The sequence below is a fragment of the Melanerpes formicivorus genome, unplaced genomic scaffold (genome assembly GCF_026170545.1).
Source record: "Melanerpes formicivorus ecotype bairdi unplaced genomic scaffold, bMelFor1.0.p_v2 SCAF_14, whole genome shotgun sequence".
Lineage (NCBI taxonomy): Eukaryota > Metazoa > Chordata > Aves > Piciformes > Picidae > Melanerpes > Melanerpes formicivorus.
Genome location: NW_027142366.1, coordinates 6,183,813 through 6,207,369, shown reverse-complemented (window position 1 = coordinate 6,207,369; position 23,557 = coordinate 6,183,813). Strand labels below are relative to the sequence as shown.

General features: G+C 45.8%; 1 protein-coding gene across 6 annotated transcripts in view; it reads right to left on the bottom strand.

Annotated features, from left to right (window-relative positions):
- Positions 1–23,557, bottom strand: part of PDGFA (platelet derived growth factor subunit A) — a 39,927-nt gene extending 16,370 nt beyond the window's left edge. For 3 of the 6 annotated variants that reach the window (XR_010988364.1, XM_068146742.1, XM_068146744.1), the window contains exons 1-5: positions 23,007–23,557; positions 21,776–21,872; positions 14,360–14,464; positions 12,050–12,237; positions 2,830–2,956 (exon numbers count right to left, since the gene is read on the bottom strand). Coding sequence is in view for 3 of the 6 variants with exons in the window: in XM_068146742.1 (XP_068002843.1) it covers positions 2,830–2,956; positions 12,050–12,237; positions 14,360–14,464; positions 21,776–21,872; positions 23,007–23,069 (580 nt within the window). In the remaining 3 variants the exon portion in view is untranslated. Of the gene's footprint in view, positions 1–23; positions 138–1,118; positions 1,202–2,829; positions 2,957–12,049; positions 12,238–14,359; positions 14,465–21,775; positions 21,873–23,006 lie in introns of all 6 variants that reach the window. The other 3 variants (XR_010988365.1, XR_010988366.1, XM_068146743.1) reach the window with 3 other exon arrangements.

Here is a 23,557-nt window from a genome sequence, read left to right as displayed (position 1 = left end):
TTGCTGCATGAAGAGTCACTAACCTGGGACAAGAAGCTCTAAATGCTGTTTTGATTGAGTTTACATGCTCACTTTTAAAGTTGAATTTTAGTAAATCTTTGCTTCTATCATACTACTCCCAATAAATACCTGTTAATCTGAAACAGGATAGCAAGTTTAGCATTCTTTAGAAACGACACATCAATACCAATGAAAACTGCCACTGGGAGTTCATGTGCAAAAAACAAAAAAAGAAAGGTGCTTGAAATTAAATTCACCATCATCCAGGCCTTAGGCACATTCACTGCACAATCCAAATCAGTCCCACTCCAGGTACTAGAATCGATTGCATCATTTCAAGTCATTAAGAAGCAGAAACACCCTATTTAATTTGGAATGTGTGCCGCCATCATCACACATCACTAATAAGCTGGCCAAAGGATTTCAGTCATTTTTGCATTGAGGTGGGTGATGGTTTTTCACTACACTGAAAAGCTCATGAATTTTGGTAACTGACTCTCATCGTTCTCTTGAGACTGAATGGACCAAAAGAAATTTTCTGGCTTAAGCCACACAGGGCCCTGCAACACAAGAAGTGGTATTTTTCCCTTGTCAGGTAGACAGGTCATTAGACCATCTCAGGTACATGTACAATCAATCCCAGTTCATGCCAATACATGGGTTTGATGGTCACACATGTAATAGTACTTGCTGTATGTACACTCAATGTTTTACAGCCCATGACTGGAAACAACAATTTGTAACCTGGCAATTCATTCATGCATTATTATGTGATGCTTTGACCTCAGAAATCAATAATAATGAAACAAAAGCAGAGGCAATGGAACTTGAGATTTCAGAAGCTGAAGTATGAGCACCCTTAAAAAAAAAAAAAGAGAGAGGAAACAATAAAGCCAAGAAAAGAAAGTAGCTCAAGAATGCAAGATGCTGATGGTGATGTGGAGCTTAAAGGAAAAATACCAGCAGGTAGAATTTTCAAAGCCAATCAAATCTAATCTCTTTGCAGCCTTGAGGTAGCAAGTGTCAAGATTTTGAACAGTGATTAAGTTGAAGTGATGATATTTGATTAAGTTTTCCAGCACTTGTGCTATTAGGGTGATTCAGCATACAGGTCCTACCTGAATATCAAATAGTTCCAGTAGGTTTTATGTTGGGTTTAACTTTTTTCGTTTCCGTTTTTTACCTGATTCCCTAGGCCTTCCTGTTAACATAAGGGCAGGGCTGGTAAAAAGCCCTAAGGTAATGCATTTTGTTGAACACTCCAGTCATAAATACTCAAAAGAGTTTACATTTCAAAGAAACCTCATCATCCTCTGCATTGAAGTAATAATTTTATAACGTCCTATTAGAGATTCTGCTTACAAAGTAATTACACAAGAGTGAAGAAATAATAAACGAAGCTGGCATTGCAAACGTCATCCCCAAGATCCACCTATTAATTACTGTTACCATGCAGTATTCAACAGTTGCTTTCATAGTTAAGCTATTTTCAGCTCACCATCCACTTGCTGGTGCAAGTTTTGTTCCTATCAGTAATTAAATCCTAGAGAAATCTACGTTCTTCCACGACAATTCTGCTCCGTTTTTCGCACACATCAAAAAGAAAAGGTTTCATCTTAAGAACTTAACTCCTCAATCTTTGGTGATTAAAGACATTTTGGAAAGCAGAAATGGATCTAATGATACTTTCTTCCAAATAGAACACATAGAAAAACTACCAAACAATACACATGTAAGAATATCCATTTTAAAAGTGGTTTTGTCTACTCATCATTCAACCTACTTTAAGCCAAAACACTCAGCTCAGATTATAAACTGATGTCCAATGAAATCACAGCAGAGGCTTAACTTTGATTTTACACAAATTCTAACTCTCCTGCTCTGTACATAGCAACTGAAGTTTACATTCACTTGCACACCAGATTTATGTCTCCATGCTGGATGGAGACAGTATAGAAAACCTTTCCTTACCCAGCCATCTACAAAATCCATCATCTCTGGACAGCTTTCCTCCAATAAATGCCAGCTCTTCACTGACTCGAGTTTGGGGCTGGGTCTACTGCACCCTTAAATTCCCACCAGAGGTGCAAAACAAATTCTAGAGGCTACCTTCAAGCAAAGTCAGGAGGAAGGGAGGTATCCTTTATACTGCAGTGGGTTTCCTGAGCATGTGTCAAACTCTGCATTGACTGCACTCTAGTAAGAGGATCTGAGGTAATGATTTTAGGTGATTTTGTTAAAGTCAGATTGAAAGTAAGCATTTTTCCTTATAAATCTTTCCCTGTGGTAACTTAAATGTTGTCCTGATAAGGCAAACTTGGGTTTCATGTGACAACTGACAATAAATTCTTGACTATATGTAAGTATGAAAACAACAGAAGCAGGAAATGTTGTTTCAAAACTCCTTACTCTTGAATATTGAATCTATTAAGTGCTTTACATTAGTTTCAGTAACGTTTTCCCCAAGTTCAATTAAATCTCAATTTTAGCTCTGTCTCTACAAAGGCTAAAGCAATTAGGCAACAGAGTTCACCAATAAGCTGGAACACGAGAACCTTTAACTTTAGTTAAGCAAGACCTGAACCCCATTGGGCATTTACATGTATTTCAAGACTAACCTAATAAGAATAGATACATTTAAAGCTCTGAATCCAAACTCTTTATTCAGCACAGAATGTCCCTAATTTTGTGTCTTCAATACACAGAGAAGTAGCTGGAAGCTTCTCTATTGAATTCACTGGAAGCAAAGCTTGCTTTACATTCTTTACTAATATAGAAATAAGGTCTATATGAAATCAGCATTAATGCAAAAATAAAAGGAAAACATACCAGTTTCTTCTTCTCTATAATCTGAATTAGTATTTGATGATGTACAGGTGCATTCCATATGCTCTTCTAATCTCACCAGAACTTCTTTTAATTTTGGCCTTTTTCTAACATATTCCACTTTTGCCACCTATAAAATACGATGAGGTATGTACTGAGACACATTAACATAGTTATAGTTCAGAACTGAAGACAGATAACTCTATACCTCTATTTTTTAACACAGCCAAACCCACAGGAGATGTTAGCACACTAATCACCTTTTATCTTCGTTGTGCATCGTGTAACTATTTATTGTGCAGACTATTTGTTGATTCAAGTTCAGCAGTTTGAAACAATTTTCTTTTCCCCCAAGAGATAAAACAATTTCCCATTCATGTCAGTTTCAAGTTTTAAGCGACCCAGCTTCCACAGATACCACAACAGACTTCTATACAGGATCAAATCTGGTTGTTCTTGCAGACTGCCACATTGAGCATGATCTCCTGCACACTTTGACCACTGTTCTTAAGCTGAAGGCTAACAGTCATGGCATTAGGTGGGTTTGTAATTACATTTTTTAACATCATTGTAAATACATTGGTATGCTTAAAAAATAGGTAAATTGTTATTTACAAACTGGTGTCTCCAGGGGCCTCTGAGCATAAACTGATCAGCTCTACAGAACCAGGGACCTGGGTATCAGCTCAAAGAGCAGGAATCTGAATCCTACTCTCTTCTTGCAATGACCTGGGACATGTTTACATGAGACCCATGCACTGTTTTTAGGTCCAAGGGAACTACCACTTACAAACTGGATTCAGCCTTTAGCTTTACTGTGGATAGATGGCAGACATACCATTTCTCTCCAGTCCACCCAACCACTCCCAACTGCACTGCTCCACTTTGGACCAAAGTACTGGCATCCGTGGGAAAAGAAAAAGTCTGAAGGGTAAGGTGAGGTTGGAGAAAGGAACATGCTGGAAATGCTCTGACTACAAGCAGGTCCCTCATTTGAAGGAAGTCAATGCAAAAGAGCAGGACACTGGGGTGGGGGTGATACTGAACATGAGGACATCCTGATCACCTTGGTGCCACCAGCCAGGAGAGGAGCAATGATGTAGGGGGCAGAAACACTGAAATGCGCGGTGGCATGCTGGGCACCAATTTGTGCTCCCTGTAATGGGCATGATGGTCATGGCCATGCAAGGGAATATAGCATAATGTTTGCACAAAGAGTGCCAGACAATGTGTAAAGGGTCCAGTGCTTAGTATACAATTGTGTTAAACACTGCATGAATAGTTGACAATCATTTACTTGAAATGGAAACCACTAAAATGAAATCATGGTTTCTCACTCCTGGTAGTGATTTGTCTACCATTAGACAAAAAAGGAACTGCAGGATGGCTGTCCCAGCAAACAACACCACACAGTACAGGTATGAATTGTAAGTAAGACAGATGAGGAAGGAGAAGGACAAGAGAGGCAGGTTGTGTCTACAGAAGTAACACAACAAAGCCATAGTCTGATCGAATCAAAAGCCCCAGCTGCTACAGCACAAGGCATCCACAAGTACATTGTACTCTCCTGCTAATGGTCTACTTGTGTGTTTGGTGGGGATGTCACACTGTAATTCCCAAAACAGGAACAACAGTGTCACAAAATAAGAGTGGTGACTGGAAAAAAGCCATGACATTCCAGTTCCCAGAAACACTCTTTGGGCTCTGTGGACACAGACAACCAAGGACCCCTGAATGACAGCAACAGAAGCTAGAGTGAGATCCTGGCCATGTTAAAGTCAGTGGGGGATCTGCCATTGTTTTCATGGGGAGAGGAGTTCAGGTCCACATTTTAGTCACGGCCTCTTGTGTCAACAGGATGTGGAGACCATTTCCATCTACACAGCAAACAAAAGTTGCAGAGACAGATGCACCAACCAGTGTCCACATCGAAAGGGACCTTCCACAACTGTCATATGTCCACACAAACAGATGAAGACCTGGCCATGACACAAGCATGCTTTTGCTGAAAGACTAACTGTGGGTCAAAGCAGCATGCTGCAAAATCTCCTATCAGAACCCAACTCCATCATGTCTTTGAAAGCAAAGATTTGAAACTGAGTCATCTGGCATCAAAAGATATGACTAAACCTTAAAATGTACAAAAACAAACAGTAATTAAGACACCTCCGCCACCAGAGACAAAGAAAGAGACCCCAGCAATCATAAAACAGCTTTCAGCTTTGCCATGCTTATTACAGCTGCTAGAATAAACCAGTCTTATTGAAGATTACATGCAACAAAAATAAACTGTAATCAAGCTTTTTCAAGTCTGTCCTTGCTTTGCTTGGTTTCCCAGACTGAAAGCTATACAAGATCCCTGTGGCTGTATGGTACTAAACAACTGCAAATAAATAATTAAAGGTGAAAAAGGATAATACTTTGAGGAATGGGATCATGATCTCCAGAGGTCCTTTCCAACCCTATCATTCTCTGATTCTGTGGTCATGGATTTCTGCAGTAATTGAAAGTTGTTGGGTTTTTGCTGTATTGTAGTTACAATACATGCCAGCATATGTATCGCTGCTCTACCTCATATTACACAAGTTAAAGGGATGTCATTTTGTAAACCATTGCAAATATTCACACTGAAGCAGCAGAAATCAGATAAATTGCTGTGCTTGGATGCTAATCTCCAACGATTAACTTTGCAGGTCAGATTTTCAGTGGGTAAGCAGAGGGATAACTATGCTAACAGCATGGGGTTTGGCCTCGTGTTAGCATCTTTTTCCTTCTTTGTAGTTCCCTCCCTGGTGTTTATCTTGTACAGTTACTCTCAAGAGTATTGCTGAATGCTTTGAGATGATCAATCCTCAATAAACCAACATCAGCTAATGCAACAAAGCTAAAAATCCTCGAATCCTCCAAACCCACAAAATATCACTATCCTTCAGAGGAAGCCTGTGAAATAACTGCCTAGTTTATTTAAATGGTGTATAGTCAGCGTGACAGATCCATAGACTGTCAGTGACACCATACTTGCATCCAAAGCTGGTGAGGGGTTTGGAGCACAAGCCCTATGAGGAGAGGCTGAGGGAGCTGGGGTTGCTTAGCCTGGAGAAGAGGAGGCACAGGGGAGACCTTATTGCTGTCCACAACTACCTAAAGAGAGGTTGTATACAGGTGGGGGTTGGTGGTTTAGGCTGGATGTTAGGAAGTTCTTCACAGAAAGAGTGATTTGCCACTGGAATGTGCTGCCCAGGGAGGTGGTGGAGTCACCAGCACTGGAGGTGTTTAGGAAGAGACTGGATGGGGTGCTTGGTGCCATGGTTTAGTTGATTAGATGGTGTTGGGTGATAGGTTGGACTCAATGATCTCAAAGGTCTCTTCCAACCTGGTTAATTCTATTCTATTCTATTCTATTCTATTCTATTCTATTCTATTCTATTCTATTCTATTCTATTCTATTCCTGTAGAGTCTAGATGCTATCCTGTGGTACAGTGTGGTGGCTAAGAAAAAATTAAGATCTGATAAAAATATTGGCCTAAGGGAAACATTATGGGACCACCTTTTATAGACCTTCTTCAGGAGAGAGAGAATTAAATGTCCAAAACACCCCTAGCACAAAGCCAAAATTCATAAAGGGCAGGAACTTACAAAAGCAGTCTCAGTGAAGGAAAGTCCTTGTGGCTGATAAATAAACACAGGATGGGAAATAAAAGCAAAAAGCAACAGAATGAGGATGCTTTCTGGAAGCACCTACTTTTTCCATATTAAATTAAATGCATGCTGATGAAGGGGAACCCCCCCTTCACCTTGCAACTGTGATCTTTCCAACTTTCAGGTCTGCCAGAAAGTCGTATGTCAGCAGAGCATAATGGCACGAAAAGGAGTGAGCGGGGATCAGGCATCCTGCAGGGCCTGGCAAATCACTGAGCATTTTGCAGGCCCAGGGACAGGATGGCAGGACTGGCACAGGGCCACCCAGGGCACCCCACGCCAGCTGTGCGTGCCTCCCCAGCGCAGGCAGGATGGGAACCAGCAGGGAGACCAGCTGCCTCCGAGACTGGCAGCCACCCATCCCAAAATACCCATGAAAGGCATTTACAGGGCACTCCTCTGGCAACATCCCCACGGCACAAAAGCCTCATGCACAGTTATTTAGAGTAGCATGGGGAGAGTTCCCTGGAGAGCAGGAAGGCCCAGGGGTGCGCTCTCCTGTCGCGGCTCTGGGGACGAAGTGACAGCTCTGTCAGCGCCAGGGCAGGGAGCAACTCCGCCACAGATCCGAGTAGGGGCCTACGGACCCACCGGACCCTGGGCAAGAAGTGGGAAGCTTTGCCACAGCATCAGGCCAGGGAGTGCGGGCCAGCCAGGCATCAGACAGGCGGCAGAAAGCCCTGTCACAGCCCAGCTGGGGCTGTGGCACCGCCAGGTCCGGCACAGGCAGTGGAAAGCCCTGTTACAGAAGGGATGGAGCTGTAACCCTGCCAGACCCGGGACGCACGGCGGGAAGGCCCCCGGTGGCGCGGGGCACGCTGGGAAACGCAGTCCTGCAGGCGCGGAGAGCGGCGGCGGCCGCGCGGGGCACGCCGGGAAGGCTGCGCGGGAGGGAGCGGGGGCCGCATCCCAAGGCGGGTTGGCGGTGCCTCGGCGAAGGTAGGGCTGCGCTAAGCGTCCGGGTCAGAAGTGGAGAGTGTTGCGGCGAACTCCTTACCCAGCCGCGGGAAGGAGGGGAGAGGTCTCTATGTCCTCCCTCTGAGCACAAGCAGCCAGACCTTGCCCTCTGCCAGGTGACTTTCGGTTGACAAGGTTCCTCTCACGCACCTCTCTGGTCTTGTCTTCCCCTATCTCAGGGTTTCCCTCGTTTCTCCCATTCTATTGACCTTTGATACCTGTCAGCTGGTCCTGCCTGCAGGTCCCGCCACGTGCTGGCAGTAATCTCCAGTAAATCAAAGTGCTGTTTATCCTAATCATAGAAACAGTCACTGGAGAAAAATGTTCTTCAACCTGCAAACATTACATACAGCCATTTTACCTACATGCACAATTTGTTCTGCAAGGGCTTTTTAACCTCTTCTGAGGCTGGGCAGCTCTGACAAACAGCTTGTTCTTAATCCCATCGTTGGGCATTTTTTGCCATCTCTCTTTGAAACTTCTCTGAACAGCTCCCAGGTGACAGCTGAGGAGCTGCTCCAGCATCCCCTCCCCTTCCAGCTCCCATTCTTTACATCTTTCCCTTGTGCTAATTTACTGCAAGGATATACTATGATTCTTATGCTACTAGATTAAGCTTCTCCAAGTCATCATGGAGCATTCAGAAATAGCTAAAGCTGCCACGCAGAAGGCAAAGCTGAGGCAGGTGAGTGATTTATCTCGCTTCCTAGTTTGGAAATGGGTATTGGTGCAAACAACTGTAACAGCCCATGTGGCTGTTCAAAATTAGCAGTATAGGCAGGATTTAATGTAAAGTATCACCTAGGTTCTGCTGCTGTGACCAAACCCACTACGAACATCATGCACAATGTTACAAATGTTACTCAGCTCAGAAACAACACCTCCCCCCCCCCAAAATAAATGATGGTCTTGTACTTTGTAAGTACTTCATCTCGCTACACATGAAGGAACAGAATCTGCAGATGTTACTGAAATGCTTTTGCAGACAGGGAAGGAAATATATCTCTAACATTCACTAACACCCCTCCCCCACACACAAATTTACCTCTAACACCCCTCCCCCCCCCCCCCCCAAATTTACCTATCCTTGTCACCATTACTCTATCAGGAGAGAAATGCAATTCTTTCCCTCCTATCAAAGAGCAACTCCCAGCCAGCCTCTTGGATTCAGTTGGATTTTTGCAGTGCTGTACAGGTACAACTTGCTGAACAGAGATGTCTAGGATGAGGAGGCTGTGCTCTCATGGACTCGCTCTATTATGGTGCAGGGTTTACTAACCCACCCCCTGAAAAGGAAACCTTAGAAGACCCACTTTGGGAGAGCTGTTCCACCAACACCCTTGGCTTGGAGCCTCCTAGAGCTCCAATTCCAAGCCCATTAATGGGATTTCACTGAGCAAAGCTCGGTGATAGCTAAGTAATGACATCCCCAAAGCCTGCAGCCTTTCAATCACGTCCCAAGAACAGAATGCCCCAATGCAAGCACCTCCCACACCACACAGCCGTTTCTTAACCTTGACTACAGTGGCCCTCAGTAAGACAAAAGAAAACACCCTTTGCTTTTGCCTGTTGGATGATGCAAGCCCACTTGCTGACCTTTCTGGATGAACATTTTCCTAGTGTGAATGGGCCAGCTATGATCTCACTACCTTGTCAATGAAGAGGAAGCGGGGAAAGCCTTTTCAGCATTTAATCAAAAGAGGGCTTTTATGTAGTCTGACATCAGGGGAAAACACAAGACGACTTTCCAACTGCTCTGCAGGAACAGCTGAGAAGGCTCTCCAAAACCACTCCTCCTACCTTTCCAGCGACCCTCGCTCTGGGCCAGCTACTTAATGGCATGAGCAGGCATTCAGCTCTGAATGTAGGATTGGCAAAAGGCTCATACACCCATCAATTATATCAAAGCTCCAAGAGGATCTGACTCCGGAGGGCATAAATATGGATTCTGTTCAAAGATTTCTGGTGTGACAGTGGGGTCAGCCTACAACCTTTACAATGAACATCCTGTTCCTGCTTGACCTCTTGTCCTTTTTTTTTTCCCTTCTACTTAATGACTGTTTGGAGCAGTCTTAGAGCCTGGAAAAAAAAAACAACAGAGAAAAGGGAAAAAAAGTCCTCCAAAGCTGGCTGACGTATATTGATATTGCTGGTGGCAATATATTTACACAGCTACAAAGAGCAGCTGCTCAGCTGAGCCTACTTTTAGCTTGTGTTCTACTAAAATGAATGCAAACTCTAAGAGCACTGAAACTGTATCAGCAAACTGAGTGAGAAACTATGATTTCTTTAACATGGCAGCATTCTGGGGAAGCAGCCCCAGCACTGACATCCTGTAAAGCTGCAGCCAGTTGTGCAGTTCTGCAGCTTCTAAGGAATCCTCAAGTGTCCCCAGCAGCAGAGGACCTGGGTCAGTCAAACCTCTATCTATCTCTAATCTTCCCCATCACTGTGAGGGTCAAAAACAAACAGAGAGCTGCAATGTTATGCACAGGTACCAACAGCAAGTTCACAACACATGGCTCAACTCTGCTGGGCCTCTCCTGTTGCTTTGTACATCCTGGAAATTAACTGGAAGCTGTATCAAACCCAAAGGAACCAACTCTAGACATTGCAACCCTGAGGTATTTTGTTGTTCAGCTCCTATTCTGAATGGTTTGCAATTGTAGTGCTTTAACTTCCCCAGCTTGTTCTCAGCCCTCAAATAATGATTGATCCATTTTATTTTCCTCCTTTTACATCATTTTTGCAAAGCATATTCCACAAAGACATGGCAGCAAGCAAGTGGAAAGTTAAACTGTTGTTTAAAGACTGAGGAAATCTGGTGTTCTGATGTTGCTCCAGGTTATTTGGGTGTGAAAACATTTTTCAGATGGTCTCAAGGCAATCCCAGGCACAAATACAGGCTGGGCAGTGACTGGCTGGAAAGCAGCCCTGAGGAGAGAGACCTGGGGGTGCTGGTGGAGGAGAAGCTCAACATGAGCTCTCAGTGTGCACTTGCAGCTCGGAAAGCCAATCAGATCCTGGGCTGCATCAAGAGAAGTGTGGCCAGCAGGTCAAGGGAGGTGATTCTCCCCCTCTACTCAGCTCTGGTGAGACCCCACCTGGAGTACTGCCTCCAGTTCTGGAGCCCCTGTTACAAGAGGGATATGGACGTGCTGGAACGCCTCCAGAGAAGGGCCACAAGGATGATCAGAGGGCTGGAGCACCTCTCCTATGAGGACAGACTGAAGGAGTTGGGGCTGTTCAGTCTGGAGAAGAGAAGGCTCCAAGGTGACCTAATTGTGGCCTTCCAGTATCTGAAGGGGGCCTACAAGAAGGCTGGGGAGGGACTTCTTAGGATCTCAGGTAGTGATAGGACTAGGGGCAATGGAATGAAGCTCGATGTGGGGAGATTCAGGCTGGATGTGAGGAGGAATTTCTTCACCATTAGAGTGGTGAAGCACTGGAATGGGTTGTCCAGGGAGGTGGTTGGGGCACCGTCACTGGAGGTGTTTAAGAGCAGGCTGGATGAGGCTCTGGCCAGCCTGATCTAGTGTGGGGTGTCTCAGCCCATGGCAAGGGGTTTGGAACTAGATGATCCTTGTGGTCCCTTCCAACCCTGACTGATACTATGATACTAAATGGAGAAGGAAAAGGAAATCTTGCCTAGATGCATTCCTGTGTACATGAAAAACAATGAAATGGCTTAATGCCTTATTTTGTGTTTAGGAAGTACTGTGCTGCACCTTTCTCCGCAAGAAATCCATTGCTAGTACAGTGATCAGTCTGTTGTGCTGGGCAATTTTATCTTCTAGAACGTGGGTTAGGTTGGGGGGTTTGTGTGGTGTTTTTTTTTCTAAACTTCTGTTCTTAAAATACTTAGGGCAACAAGAACTCAAGAGCCTTTTAACAGTATAAATGCTAAGTGTAAGTCTAATCTCCTCCAGGCAGATGTAGATCAACATTACTTGTTTGAATACTGATAAAAATTAGAACAGAGCGAAGCCGAATGAACAGAAGAAATATTTCACATAATATTTACTGGAAAATTGCAACAGGGATTTGGTCTAATGAGTAAATACAGCATGAAGCTGCTGAGTCTTCTACCCCTGGGGTAAGATGATTTGAAACACATTTTTTTTCCAAGATCAAAAGTGTTATGTTGTCAAATATAAAAGCCCAATTTAGGCTGCATAATATTTAATTAAGGAATCAGCATTCCATACTGTTATTTATGTTGGGGTTTTTTTAAGTCCAATGCCCCTTGAGTCCTTTTATCTTCTTTTAAGATTTGTATTGTGCAAGATCATGGGAAAGACACAATCAATTTTGTTTTCATGAGAGAAGAGGAGAAACCTAAAGGGAATCCTGTGAAAATCAAGTACAAAGCCAAGATTGTCCAACGATCCTGTCATTTGGATAGGCCATCTGCTCCCTCAAAATGCAGAGGAGCATTGTATCTTATCCTGTGGGCTATGGGGATGGATAATCAAGATCCAGGTCATGCAGGACAGCCACAAGAACACCTGAAGTTTTCAGACTTCATAGGACCCCCTTAGGGCTCTGCAGCCGCGATTTGCTCACCTTGACACTTCTGTGGTGTATCCGTGATGGCTGGCATTTCACACTGCTGGTGTTGCAACAGCCAGTGCAACGTTTCACCTCCACACAGGGTGGCCATATCAGGAAGTTGGCAGAGGTGGGATCAATCTGACTCCGAGGTATCTCATATATAACCGTCCGTGTTTTGCAGACAGCCGGGATGGCTTCCTCTGTGAACACAAGAAATTCACACTGCAGGTGAGCAGCTGCTCTCACCTCAGAGCCCTCAGATACTTTACACCACCAGCTTACAAGTGGCACCCTTAGCTGGCAGGTTGAGATGATGTGCTCAGTTCCCAATGCTCACTGACAAGCCAGTGCTGAGTACTGTTTGCCTCCCATTAAACTGTATATGCTACCCTAGGGAGAGGCTTGACTGCCTCCCAAAAACCCAGCCCTAAAATGAGGGCTTACAATGGCCAGGCTCCCAACATAGCTCGGAGCACATACCATTAGATAAGACAATCCTGGCTCTCTAGAAGTGACAGCAAGCCAGAGGCTTCTCCAGCGTACATGATCCGCTCACACAGCCTCACAGTAACTGTGTAACAGCAACTGCTATTTCACAGTGTTGGGATGATTGTGGCATTATCCCACAAACATGCAATACCTGGCAAATACCACCACAGAAGTCACATTGAGGGCATTTATATCGTACCCAAATTGGCTGAGCTGGTAAACAACCTGTGCCAGCTTTAAACTTTCAAGTCTGGGGTTTCCACTTCCAAAACCTTAACATCCCCACCCCAGTGAGTCTGTCTGCTCCCTCTGCCATCCCCAAGGGCAACTGGCATTTTGTCTGAAGGAAGTTATCAAAACCTCATACATAAGTGGGTTTCATTTACTCTGCCACTTCTTGAATGAGGTAGAACTACCAGAGTAGTAAGAGAGCACAACCTGCAGCTAACCGAATATCCTCCTGGGCTCAGGTAAGGTGAGCTTGTAGACAGCCTGTTCAGCCACATGAGGATCCTAAAGAGTAGCTCTGTTCTGCTGCATGACACTGCCAGGAAAAATCCAAACCATTCTCCAAATGTTCTCACTCTAAGGACTGCTTAAGAAGTCAAGCTGGTAATTCAAAATGGTCCAGGAAATAATAGCAATTGCAGGGACAACTTGTTTCATGACAAGTTCTCTGAAGGCAGCTTGGGGTTTTTTGTGTTACAGTGGAAGCAGTGATAGCTTTGGGTTAGATGTGTCAGGGAACTGGAATACTGCCTGCACTTCTTCAGTTACTTCTGAAGTACAAGAAGTTCAGGCCTGGCCTGTGCCTGTGACATGGAAATCTAGGCTTGGGTGTTTCAGATGGATAACTAGAGTGAAAATTATTCTTGTCAATCCTCAAAGCCACGAAGTCAAGGAAACAAGCAGATCCAGCACTGCAGGACAGCTCGCAACTCCTACAAGTTATTGAGTGTATCCAGTTCCCACTGGCTTTTATGGAGAGGCATCCAACACCTTGCAGAGAAAGGTGCCAAGTGTAGCAGACTGTTTCAGAACCGCTGTTCTCTAGAGGCATTCAATGTGACGAGCACGCTTGCCAATTCACACTGCAAATCCACGCTGACAGCATGCTGCGCTATCTGCTGCCTGCCACCACCGCCTAAAGTGCCAATGTATTGACTCTGAATTACCTATAATAGATAAGAGCATGGATGTTTTCCACAGCCAAATGCAAGGGTAAAGCGCTCAGATCTAATCAGATGAACAAGCGCTGCATACAAATCCTCTTCTAGAATTCATCGGCATCTCTTTCAATTTATCTTTGGGCTTTGTTGGGCCACCATCATTATCATTTAGCATGAGCATAATCCCCTGTAAACAAGCCTGCTGCTGGAAATCAATGCCCCAGCGTTTTCAGCACTGGCTTTTAATTTTTTTTGGATAAACTCTTTTATTCTTGTGACTAAAGAGTCAAGCTGTTTCCTTTTGTGGCGCTCCTGCACCAAAAACTCTACCAACTGTAGAGCACACTGCTGTAGTTGTTCCCCACACCATGAATTATACATTGAATATCACAGCATTTTCTAACCAAGGTCTAGCTTTCCTAACGTGCTCCAACAAGAAAGTGAATGTAAAGAATTTGTGCTTGTCTGTCTCCTATGGACATCCTCCAGAAGACAGCTTCTCAGGCAATGGCTCGTTTTGTGCAAAAAAAAGAAAGGCAGAAACTAGAAATGGCCTTTTTATCCTTTGTGTGTGTCACATTTTTCCCAGTGAAGTGTCCTGCTTGGCTGACCAAAAGCACCCCCTCTGGTTTTGCTCCCTAAGTACAAACAGCTCGTTGCTTACCAATGCTTCTTTTTCTGCGAATGGGCACAGGACGATTCTCTTGCACATGTTTAGCAGAATGAACACTGTAAGATCTCAAGTTTGTTTCTGAAACATCATCATATCCTAGAACAAGAAACACAATATTAAACCTCAGCTACGTCACTCTCCCCAGCGTCGCTACAGTGCCGTTTCCATACGCATGAACCTGTGCTGTTCGCACGCAGAAGTCTGAATCCGGCAGCAATTGAGTCAATGCAATTGCAAGGGCAGAAAGCAGGGAAGACATAGACATTAAATGTCATGTATCAGCATGCACAACTTCATTCTAATACCCATTTTACTGAAAGTCCCCCCAAACAGTGCACACTGTAACACAAAGCTGCACCTAGAGTAAAACGGTCTCATTTTCATGTGAAAGGCGTAACACAGCTTTTCTTACTGGACAAGGTGTAGAAATAAGAACAATACTACTTCAAGTGAAACATTTCTTATCAGTTTTTTGAAGTTCTGGTATGAGGCTACAGCAGAAAATATGGCATCACACGCCCAACAGCAACAATGCTGCCTCTGTACATTTTCTCTGCTTGGTTTTCAGGGCAGTACCAGGACAGAATCAAAAGCAAAAAGTAACTAGCATGGATTTCCTTTTAGCCTCTCTGTTGCAGAACAAATCCCCTGTGAAGTATCCTAACCTTTGGAGGGGCATCTGAAGCTACTGCAAACTCTGGGACTGTATCCAGGCTTGTCTTTTTTCCCTAAATAAGCCTACCACATGGGTTAAAGGGCCATGAGAAAAAGCAAAGACAGAAAACTTGGCATTTCATTTATCATAAAAAAACAACAAAATAACTGCTCCAGCTATTTGGTTTTGTTAAGTGAAGCAGTCCAGGTCAAGTCCCATGCAGTGGGGTTCTGAAAACGACAAGCACAATCTGCAAACAGGGGATCAGGAAGATGCAAGCAAACTGAGGACTGCATATAGATCCCAGCACAGCAAAACAAAGATCTTTCACACTCTGCTGCTTGCAGTGCCCTCTGTAACATCACTGGAGAGTTTCAAGGTTTCATTGCTGGCTCCAAAGAAAACTATGATGTGCACTAAAAAATGTAAAAGGCTACTACAGAGTACTCAGCTGCAATCTTTACAAGCCTACCAACATTCTACACTCCAGTCCTATGCCATGCCAGGCTCCTTGCTTCCAGTTCTTTTTGTATGCACAGTTGACTGTGACTCTGCAACTTGGTTTATTCTCAGCTTTATTAGTAATATACATCATAAGGCTCTGCTCTACAAACTAACCAACTCCTCTGCTCCTCCCTCCAAGAAATGCTGCCCTAAAGAGCACGTAGCTTGTGGAATCATATGCATGGCCTGATGAGTCATGAAGATAGTGATACCTTCAGCACCTTAGAGAGAGATCTATGCCTCAAGGTTTATCATCACTTCTTGGAAAATACTATCATAGATAGCTAAGAAAAGATGAAATGGGAGGCCCAAGAGGTAGTGCCAGGATCTCCCACTGATCTTGTCTGTTTTCCTCATCTACTGAATAGATCCTTGACTGAAATAGATCAGTGTGAAATCCACTCTCAATTGATCCAAATAAACTGGATACTACTGCCTATGTAGAGTGTTTGTTTCCCAGTGATTTTGATGGGAAATTTCAGAACCCAACCCATCAAGTGGGCCTTATGTGCAGCCCCAGTCCTGTAATATAACACAGCAACATCCACTGTATTATATTCCTGCTTTTATTGTGCCCCCTGCTCCAGAAGACTCACCAGCGGGGTAAATCAAATGGCTTGCCTGACACCCCACAGGAAGGCTGCGACTGAGCTGGGGAGCGGAGCCAGGTCTCGCGCATCCCATTCCAATGGCACCAGGCCACCCACCTGACCCCAAATGGTGTTATGCAAAATGAGGATCCGCTCTGATGTTCCTCCAGCCCTCTTCTGCTTCCTAGCACTCAGCCACCCAACACCTTAATACTGACCTCCTTTTTGGCAGCTTCGCGTTGTCACAACCTCCCCCTCAATTTGAAGCAATGAAGTGATACTCAAAAGAAAGCAGCATGAATTCTGCTCAGTGTAAGATCCAAGCCAGGCTCGGAGCAAGAAGCATCTCAGTCTGCATGCAAAGAGCGTTTCAAAAAGATTAAACACAAAACTAATGCCTCTAATCCGAACTGCTTGGTGGGCACAGACATCGTGCTGAAAAGAGAAGCCGTCGATGATGCCAGCTGTACGGCAGGCCCGAGCCACAGGTCCTAATCCCACACTCAACTTGCTGGCATAGCTCCCTTCTAACATGACTGATTTCTTGCTCTCTTGTTTAAAGAAACTGGTAGGCCTAAAGGAATAGTATGATCAGCTAACCAATATGCTAAGCCATGTGCTTATATATAACTGCTCAACTCAGCTGCAATTAGCCATATTCTATCATCATGTTTATAAAGCAAAATGACATGTCGAGGAGCATGTGTTGCTTATAAGATGATTTCTAAGGTGAAGAAGGCCTCTGGCTCATACAGTATCTCACTGTCTCACTACATATCTTATGTATATCATTTCATAAGTTCATGTCTTGTTGTGAAGGTTAAGGAAAGAGATCTACACAGCTAGCACAGCAGACTGCAAAACAAATTCCGGTCAAGTCTCTATGCATTATGCAAGACAAATTGTATTATTTCTATCAACACAGCATTGATGGTGGGGTTATTTTTTTCAGTAAACACAACTATGGAGCACATGGCTGGAGCCAGAAGACCCTATAAAAAGCTAAAAAGCACCTGGTGTCTCCCTGGTCCCCACAGGCATTTGGAAGAATTCCATTGCTCAGGGAAGTCAATGGGAAAAAGCACTGCACTTCTAGCAGTCAACAGGAGTCTTGCCCAAGCAGGACTGAAAAATCAGAAAGTCAAGCTTTGAAACTCACACTTGACTCTGGATGTGTGGCCAGACTTTCTTTGATTTCACTGAAACAATGATGGTCCAACAACCACAAAGAGCACTCTCTAGCTTGACTTTAAAGACAACCCATACCTAATTTGCATCATTTTTTTCCCCCAATACATTCGCTGAAGAAGCTGCAGGATAAACTCTTAGCAAAGGAAATGGGAGTTTATGGGTGCTTAGCACCTCACTAAATGAGGCTTAGAGCAGAAAGCTTAGGAATGGGTGGCTCTTCCTTTAGAAACTGAACACTGCTTGTCACTGAGTGAAGATGGAGGATGCTGCAGGGAGCCAGATTAACGCGGCTCTCTTTTAAAGTTTTCATGAAAAAATGTTTTCATGGCAGATGATCAAGAAATTTCTCTGTAATCTCTTATGTACTGACAACACATCAATGAAGGGTATAAAACCTCTTGCAATTAGCCTTGGTCAATCCATCAGTGTAGCTGAAATTGTTCTCTTTTTTTGTCAGACTGGCATTTCTCCACTGGGTCATTGAGCATAAATCACAGGGCTCCTGTGCCATTCTGCCAATATGTGATCACTCTCCTCACTGTTACATCTATCCATTTACACTTTCACATTGCCACCCAACAATGGGGTACCATCTTCAATATATGCAATCTTAACCCAAGCCCTGCTAGATGTCACTTTCATGTGCATCCAAACAGTCCAGGCCCAAGACTTCTAGTGCCAACAGCAGGAGTTTAGGTGCAATAAACTGAAATGGGCCATTTTACAAACAGGTCTTAGAGCCAGAAAGCCCAAGGCAACATCAATCTGTTGTCTGGTCTTCTTTCTGGCTGAGGCAAAATATGCCCTTCTGACATCCAACTGCAGAGACAGATGTCATTAAGTTTTCAACTTTGATCTATTAAAGGAAATATAAGTAGCAGCCTGCAAGATCCTGTTTTGTTTAGGGTTGGTTTTTTCCTCTCCTTCACCTAGATGTGATCAACCAGCTGTAAAGGAGGAGCAGTATTCCCTCTATCTCCCTCAGGAAAAACAGAGGACAGATGTAGCAGATGCCCACCTCCCCTAATGTGTAAGAGGTGCAAGGAAAGCTAACACATTGCATTGTAACATCCTTCATGCCTGCGCCACACCACAAGCCACAGAGTCAACAGAAGATTTTCCAACAGATTGAGCTTTGCAGCAGTCTCAGTAACTTTTCCATGAAAGCAGACTGTTAATTTTGAACATTTCTCCCCTCAACAAAAGCTGCTCTGCTAGTTCTTAATCACAGGCCGTTAAATTCACGTGACCTAAGGTGACCCTGTGGTTGATGCCCTTAAACCATGCAAAGAAGCACACTCAGCCCTGCCTTTCCCCACGCAGGGAGAGAAGACTGGGGGAAAATCTGTTCCCAGCGGGAGGCAAACATAATAAGTGATGAAATGAACTCTACCTCCCACAGGACAGATGGGAGAGGTGAAGTGTGAGGAGAAAAAGCACACTGCTAAGCCAAAGAGAACTTCACAGGCGGAATATAGGAAATGCCCCCATTTCAGTGGTTTAGTCTGTTAGTAGTAAAACTGTACTCTGCACACTACAGCTGCCTACTTCCTGGGACTGTGCATGCTTTCTGTTTTAAATCGGGTCAGACTCTGCTCTCTGTTGTGCCAGTGAAAGCTCTGACACTCACTATGGATCCCAACCACAGCACATTAATGCAAGAGCCTGTTTTCTGACAGAGAATTGTCATGTTGCCTTTACAGGGATTTCTCTTTGCATCAGACACGCAGCACTGGGCTCTGACAAATTGGCCTGGATTTTCTTTTTTGAATACAATGATAAGCTCCATGTTGGATAATGTTTTTTTTTTCTTTAAGTAATATGCCAGATGGTCTGGGGGTGTGGTTTCTAATTTTACGAAGGGGGTTATCAGTCATCTCTGCTTTACAATATAGAGACCAAATCTGTCAGAATAGAAGAAAAACCTGCCCACTCTGACTTACAAAACTTACTTTTCCAATTAAAAATATATGCTTTGCATTGCAGGAGGAAACAAAAAAAAAAATCACTGTTCTTGCTTCGTTCTCCATACATTCTGTCTTGTAGCTCAGGAATATCAGCTGTTTTCTGCGTGCATGCCTGATCCTGCAAACTCTTCCCCAACAAGATCATTCTTAATTCTCAAGTCCACCCACTGAGTTTAAACAGGGCTACTCACATGCAGAAGGGCTGGCAATACCATGCAGTAAAAAAATGAGGGAGAAAATAATCACTCCAGTGTTTTTATTCTGAGCCTCAGTTTAAATCAGTATATTCTATAAACCAGAATTGTCTCTACTGTACCAGCCCTGGCTGAACTGGCCCTTCAGTAAAGGCAGTAACAGCCCTAAGGAAATGCATTTCTGAAAGATCATCTTACCAGTGACAAGTAGAAAACATTTGATTTGCTAATCCAAGCTAGCACTAACTATCATAAACAGGTCTGATCCTGCTTCCTGAAGAAAACATGGCAATTTCAGTGTTCAATTAGTCACTCTGATAAAACCCTGAATAAGAATTACTCATGACAGTAAAGACCACAGGACTGTGCCCAGAAAACTTTTAACTGTGGGCAGTAAAGATGGGTTACTCGCTATGGAAGCTCCAACCCTGCCTGCCTATCCCAGCCTAGAGCTCAGCAGGGCATGCAAAGGGAGCGCTCACATGGGCAAGAACAGGGTGAAAGGCTGGGTATTTTGGTTCTATTTTTCAATCCTGTTTTGAGCTCCCGTCTCAAGGCATTACTGTTCCGTGTTGAAACTGTAAAATATTTATGGGTCTCCTTTCTCCACCGCTTTCTAAACTGACAAAACTGCAGGAAAACAGCGAGATGGGATGGTAAACTTGTGGCTGACCTCTCCCCATTCTTGGTCACGCATCCTCTGGTTAATATTTGCCACGAGGTAAGTAATTATTTTCTGAAATCAAAAAAACTAAATAAACCTCTGCTCCATCTGCTGATTTATTCAGCTCCCGCCATTGCTCCACTTGTCTGCTTGAGCCTCTTGCAGTGGAGCCATGTGAACTTTTGCTCTCCTTGTTAAGTGGTATTTAAAAATGAAGCATGTGCTGGTTACACTGGGGTGTTTGAAAAAAAATAATCATGTATTCTGGTAGCTCCAGAGTACTGACTCAGGCATGCAGTATTTTAAAATGCTAGTGCTGAGATCCAGCTCTTCTGCAACAGCAGCCAAGCCTTCCACTGAGTTCACTGGGAAAAAGATATTTCAGCAGTAGTGCACTTGTCTGGTCCAACACAGCCTTCAGTGGAGAAATATGTATTGCATACCCCTTCCCTGTTGTGAAAGCTGCTTTAATTGCAGTGATAAGCAATAACGATGAAGCACTGCTCTCCAAAAAATATTAAGTCAATGCCAACAAATCTGGTAATTAGCAATTAGCCTTCATGGCAAGGTATTGTGCAAGAGAGAAATATTCCCATTTTCAGTGTAATGGGAAACAGTTTGCTCCCTAATCACAGGAAAATTGAAAGCTGTGTCTGTAAAACACATTCCTAGTGCATTCCTGCTCATTAATACAGCACCACACAAATGCAGCAAGTTAAAACTCTAGAAGGATCCTGCAACACTGAATGAAGGTGACTGAACCTGGCACAGACTGTACAAAAATACACAGCATATGGTTTAAAAGGAGATGGCCCAGTACCAACGCAAGCAAGAATTCATTCACTTTTCTCCATGTTTGCTCTTCAGAAAGATGTAGGTTTCCCTTGGGCACATCAAAGGTGCCGGGTTTATTCCCTCTCAACTAAGGGAAGAAATCACCAGGAACAAAGTGCATCAAGTGAAACCAAACGATAAGAAAGCCAGTAATACAGTGCTTCTAGATCTGATTTACTGCTGCAACGATCTGTTTGAACTGCACGTTCTCACTACACCCATTTGCATGCCTAATGATGCAGAAAATAACCCTGCACTATTTTCTCTTGGGGATAAAAAGTGTGTTTTTTAAGGGTAAGCTTCATATGCAGGTTCCTGTTTAAAATCAGCACGGCCGGTTTATTTTCCTTTTAATAAAGCCCAGTGCTTGAAGAGACATTACTTCATTCATAAATATTGTTTCAAATATTTTAAATACCTCTAGGACAGTAGTTTAAAGATAACAGAGCAGTTCAAGACCAACAACAAACCTTATGGACATTCTTCTCCGCTGAGAGACGGAGAAGTCTAAAAACACAGAGAATCACCAAGTGCCTCTTCACCCTGCACCCCCCGCCTCCGAAGTTTTAATTCCCGATCGGCCCCTTGGCCGCCGCCTCCCTTGGAAATAAAGCTCCCCTGTCCGGGCCAATCTGGCTCTTGAAGCCGGGTCCCTGCACGGGTCTCACCCCCGTGGCGAGGCAGCCCAAGCCGCGCCGCCACAGCGGCGAGAGGCGTCAGGGCGCTGCGCCGCGGCCGCCCGCGGTGCCTCCCCCCCGGGGCGGCGGCGGCCGACGGCGCGGAAGGAAGGAGGACGGGACTAATTTACCTACGGAGTCAATCTCCAGGAGGCGCTGCAAGTCGCGGATGCTGTGGATCTCGCTGTGCGCCAGCCGCTCGATGAGCTCCTGCGGGATCTCGGCCTCCTTCAAAGACACACACACCGCGGGTCACCGCGCAGCCCCGCGCAGCTCGCCCCCCACGTCCCTGCAGCACCGGGGACTGAAGGCTTCGGAGCTGGGGGTGCTGGGAGGTTGGCAGGTTAATAGAGGGTACGGGGTGGTTGCTGGACGTGTTTGGACGAAGCGAAGGGGGGGGAATAAATACCGAACTCAGCCGGGCGCTGGAGCGCTCCCCGCCGCGTGCCCATGGGGGCTGCGCGCCCAACTGCGCCACGGCTCGCCGGGGCGGGCAGTCCCGCACGGCTTCGGCCTGGCGGAGCGTGTCCCCGGCAGAGCTGCGCCCCAGAGCCCCGCTGGACGTCTGGGAACCCAGCCTGCGCTGCCAGCTGCTGAAGTTTGCCCAAAGGGGCATGAGGTCCTCCGCGGGAGCAGACTCCTCGACCCGGGGAGGAGAAAGACCACGTCCCACGGGGCCACCGCCATCCTACCAGCGCCCACGACGCGGCTCCCAGTGCCAAGTAGACCCGGTCCCGGGAAAAGTTAAAAAGTGGCCGTGCAGCTCCGAGCACCGCGCTCCCCGCGACCAGGGCCACCTGTAGCAACCCCAAGAGGCGGCTCCGAGCCCCGCTCCGTCCCCGTGCTGCCGAGCGGCCTCCCGACCCTCGCCCGCTCCGCTCCGGGTCATCTTCAAAACCCGGGAGGGGTGGGGTTTTTTGGGGGGTAGATTATTCAACCAACTTCTGCCCGCGGCAGTCACTAACGGTGCCCGCAGCCGGCTGTGTGCAGCGCTGTGCGCCGCGGGGGCGGCCGCTGCCAGGCGGCTCCGCGCACCGCTCAGCCCCCGAGCAACCGCAGCCCGTTTGTACCCGCGGGGCGTGAATATATACATATATTATACACAGAGATGGAATCTTTAAGGGCAGCCAGCAGCCCCGAGGCGGAATGCACGGTCATTCCCCTTCGCCTCTGGCATGCATGAAATGGCAACTTGGTTTGTGCTTCGGCCGCGCAGGGGCTGGGGCAGGGCGAGCGCTCCCGGCGAGGCCAGGGCGCGGAGATGCCTGTGGAGACCAGGTAGGCACCGCTCCCCTGCGTCCTCTGCCACCGGCTCACCCCGACCCCCAGGGACCGAAAACGCAGAGAGCCGCTCTCACCTACCTCGGAGAAGGTAAAGGACAGGTAGCCAAAACCTATCAGCAAAACGCAAGCCCAGGTCCTCATCGCGGTCTAATGCACTTTAGACACGGAGGGAAGGCAACGCTGATGGAGAGGAGCTGCAGGCCGGCTCCTGCCGCGCAGAAATTCAGTACCATCCCTCAGGGGAAAGGCAGCGGGGTGGCTCGGGGGGTCCTCCGCATCCAGGGTGGGTCGGGGCTGCCTCGGGGCGGTGGTGGTTTAATTACGGCGCTGCCGCTGTTTGTACGTTCCCCTCGCTACGGGAGCGTGGCTGCTCTCCTTTCCTGCTGCTCGCGCTCGCTCCTCTTGGCTCTTAGGACTAGACCAGCCGGTACTTCTGCATATTTGCTTAGATCAGACCAAAGTGAAACCCAAGGAGTCGATCCGGAGCGCAGCCGAAACGCCCATCACCTGTCTGGGGCGGCTTGGCCCCCCTTCGCGGCGGGCGGCGCTGGGGCCCGCCTCCCCCCCGCCGCCGCGGCCTCCCGCTCCGCGTCGGCACTCAGGGGTTGCTCTATTTGTCGGCTCGACAC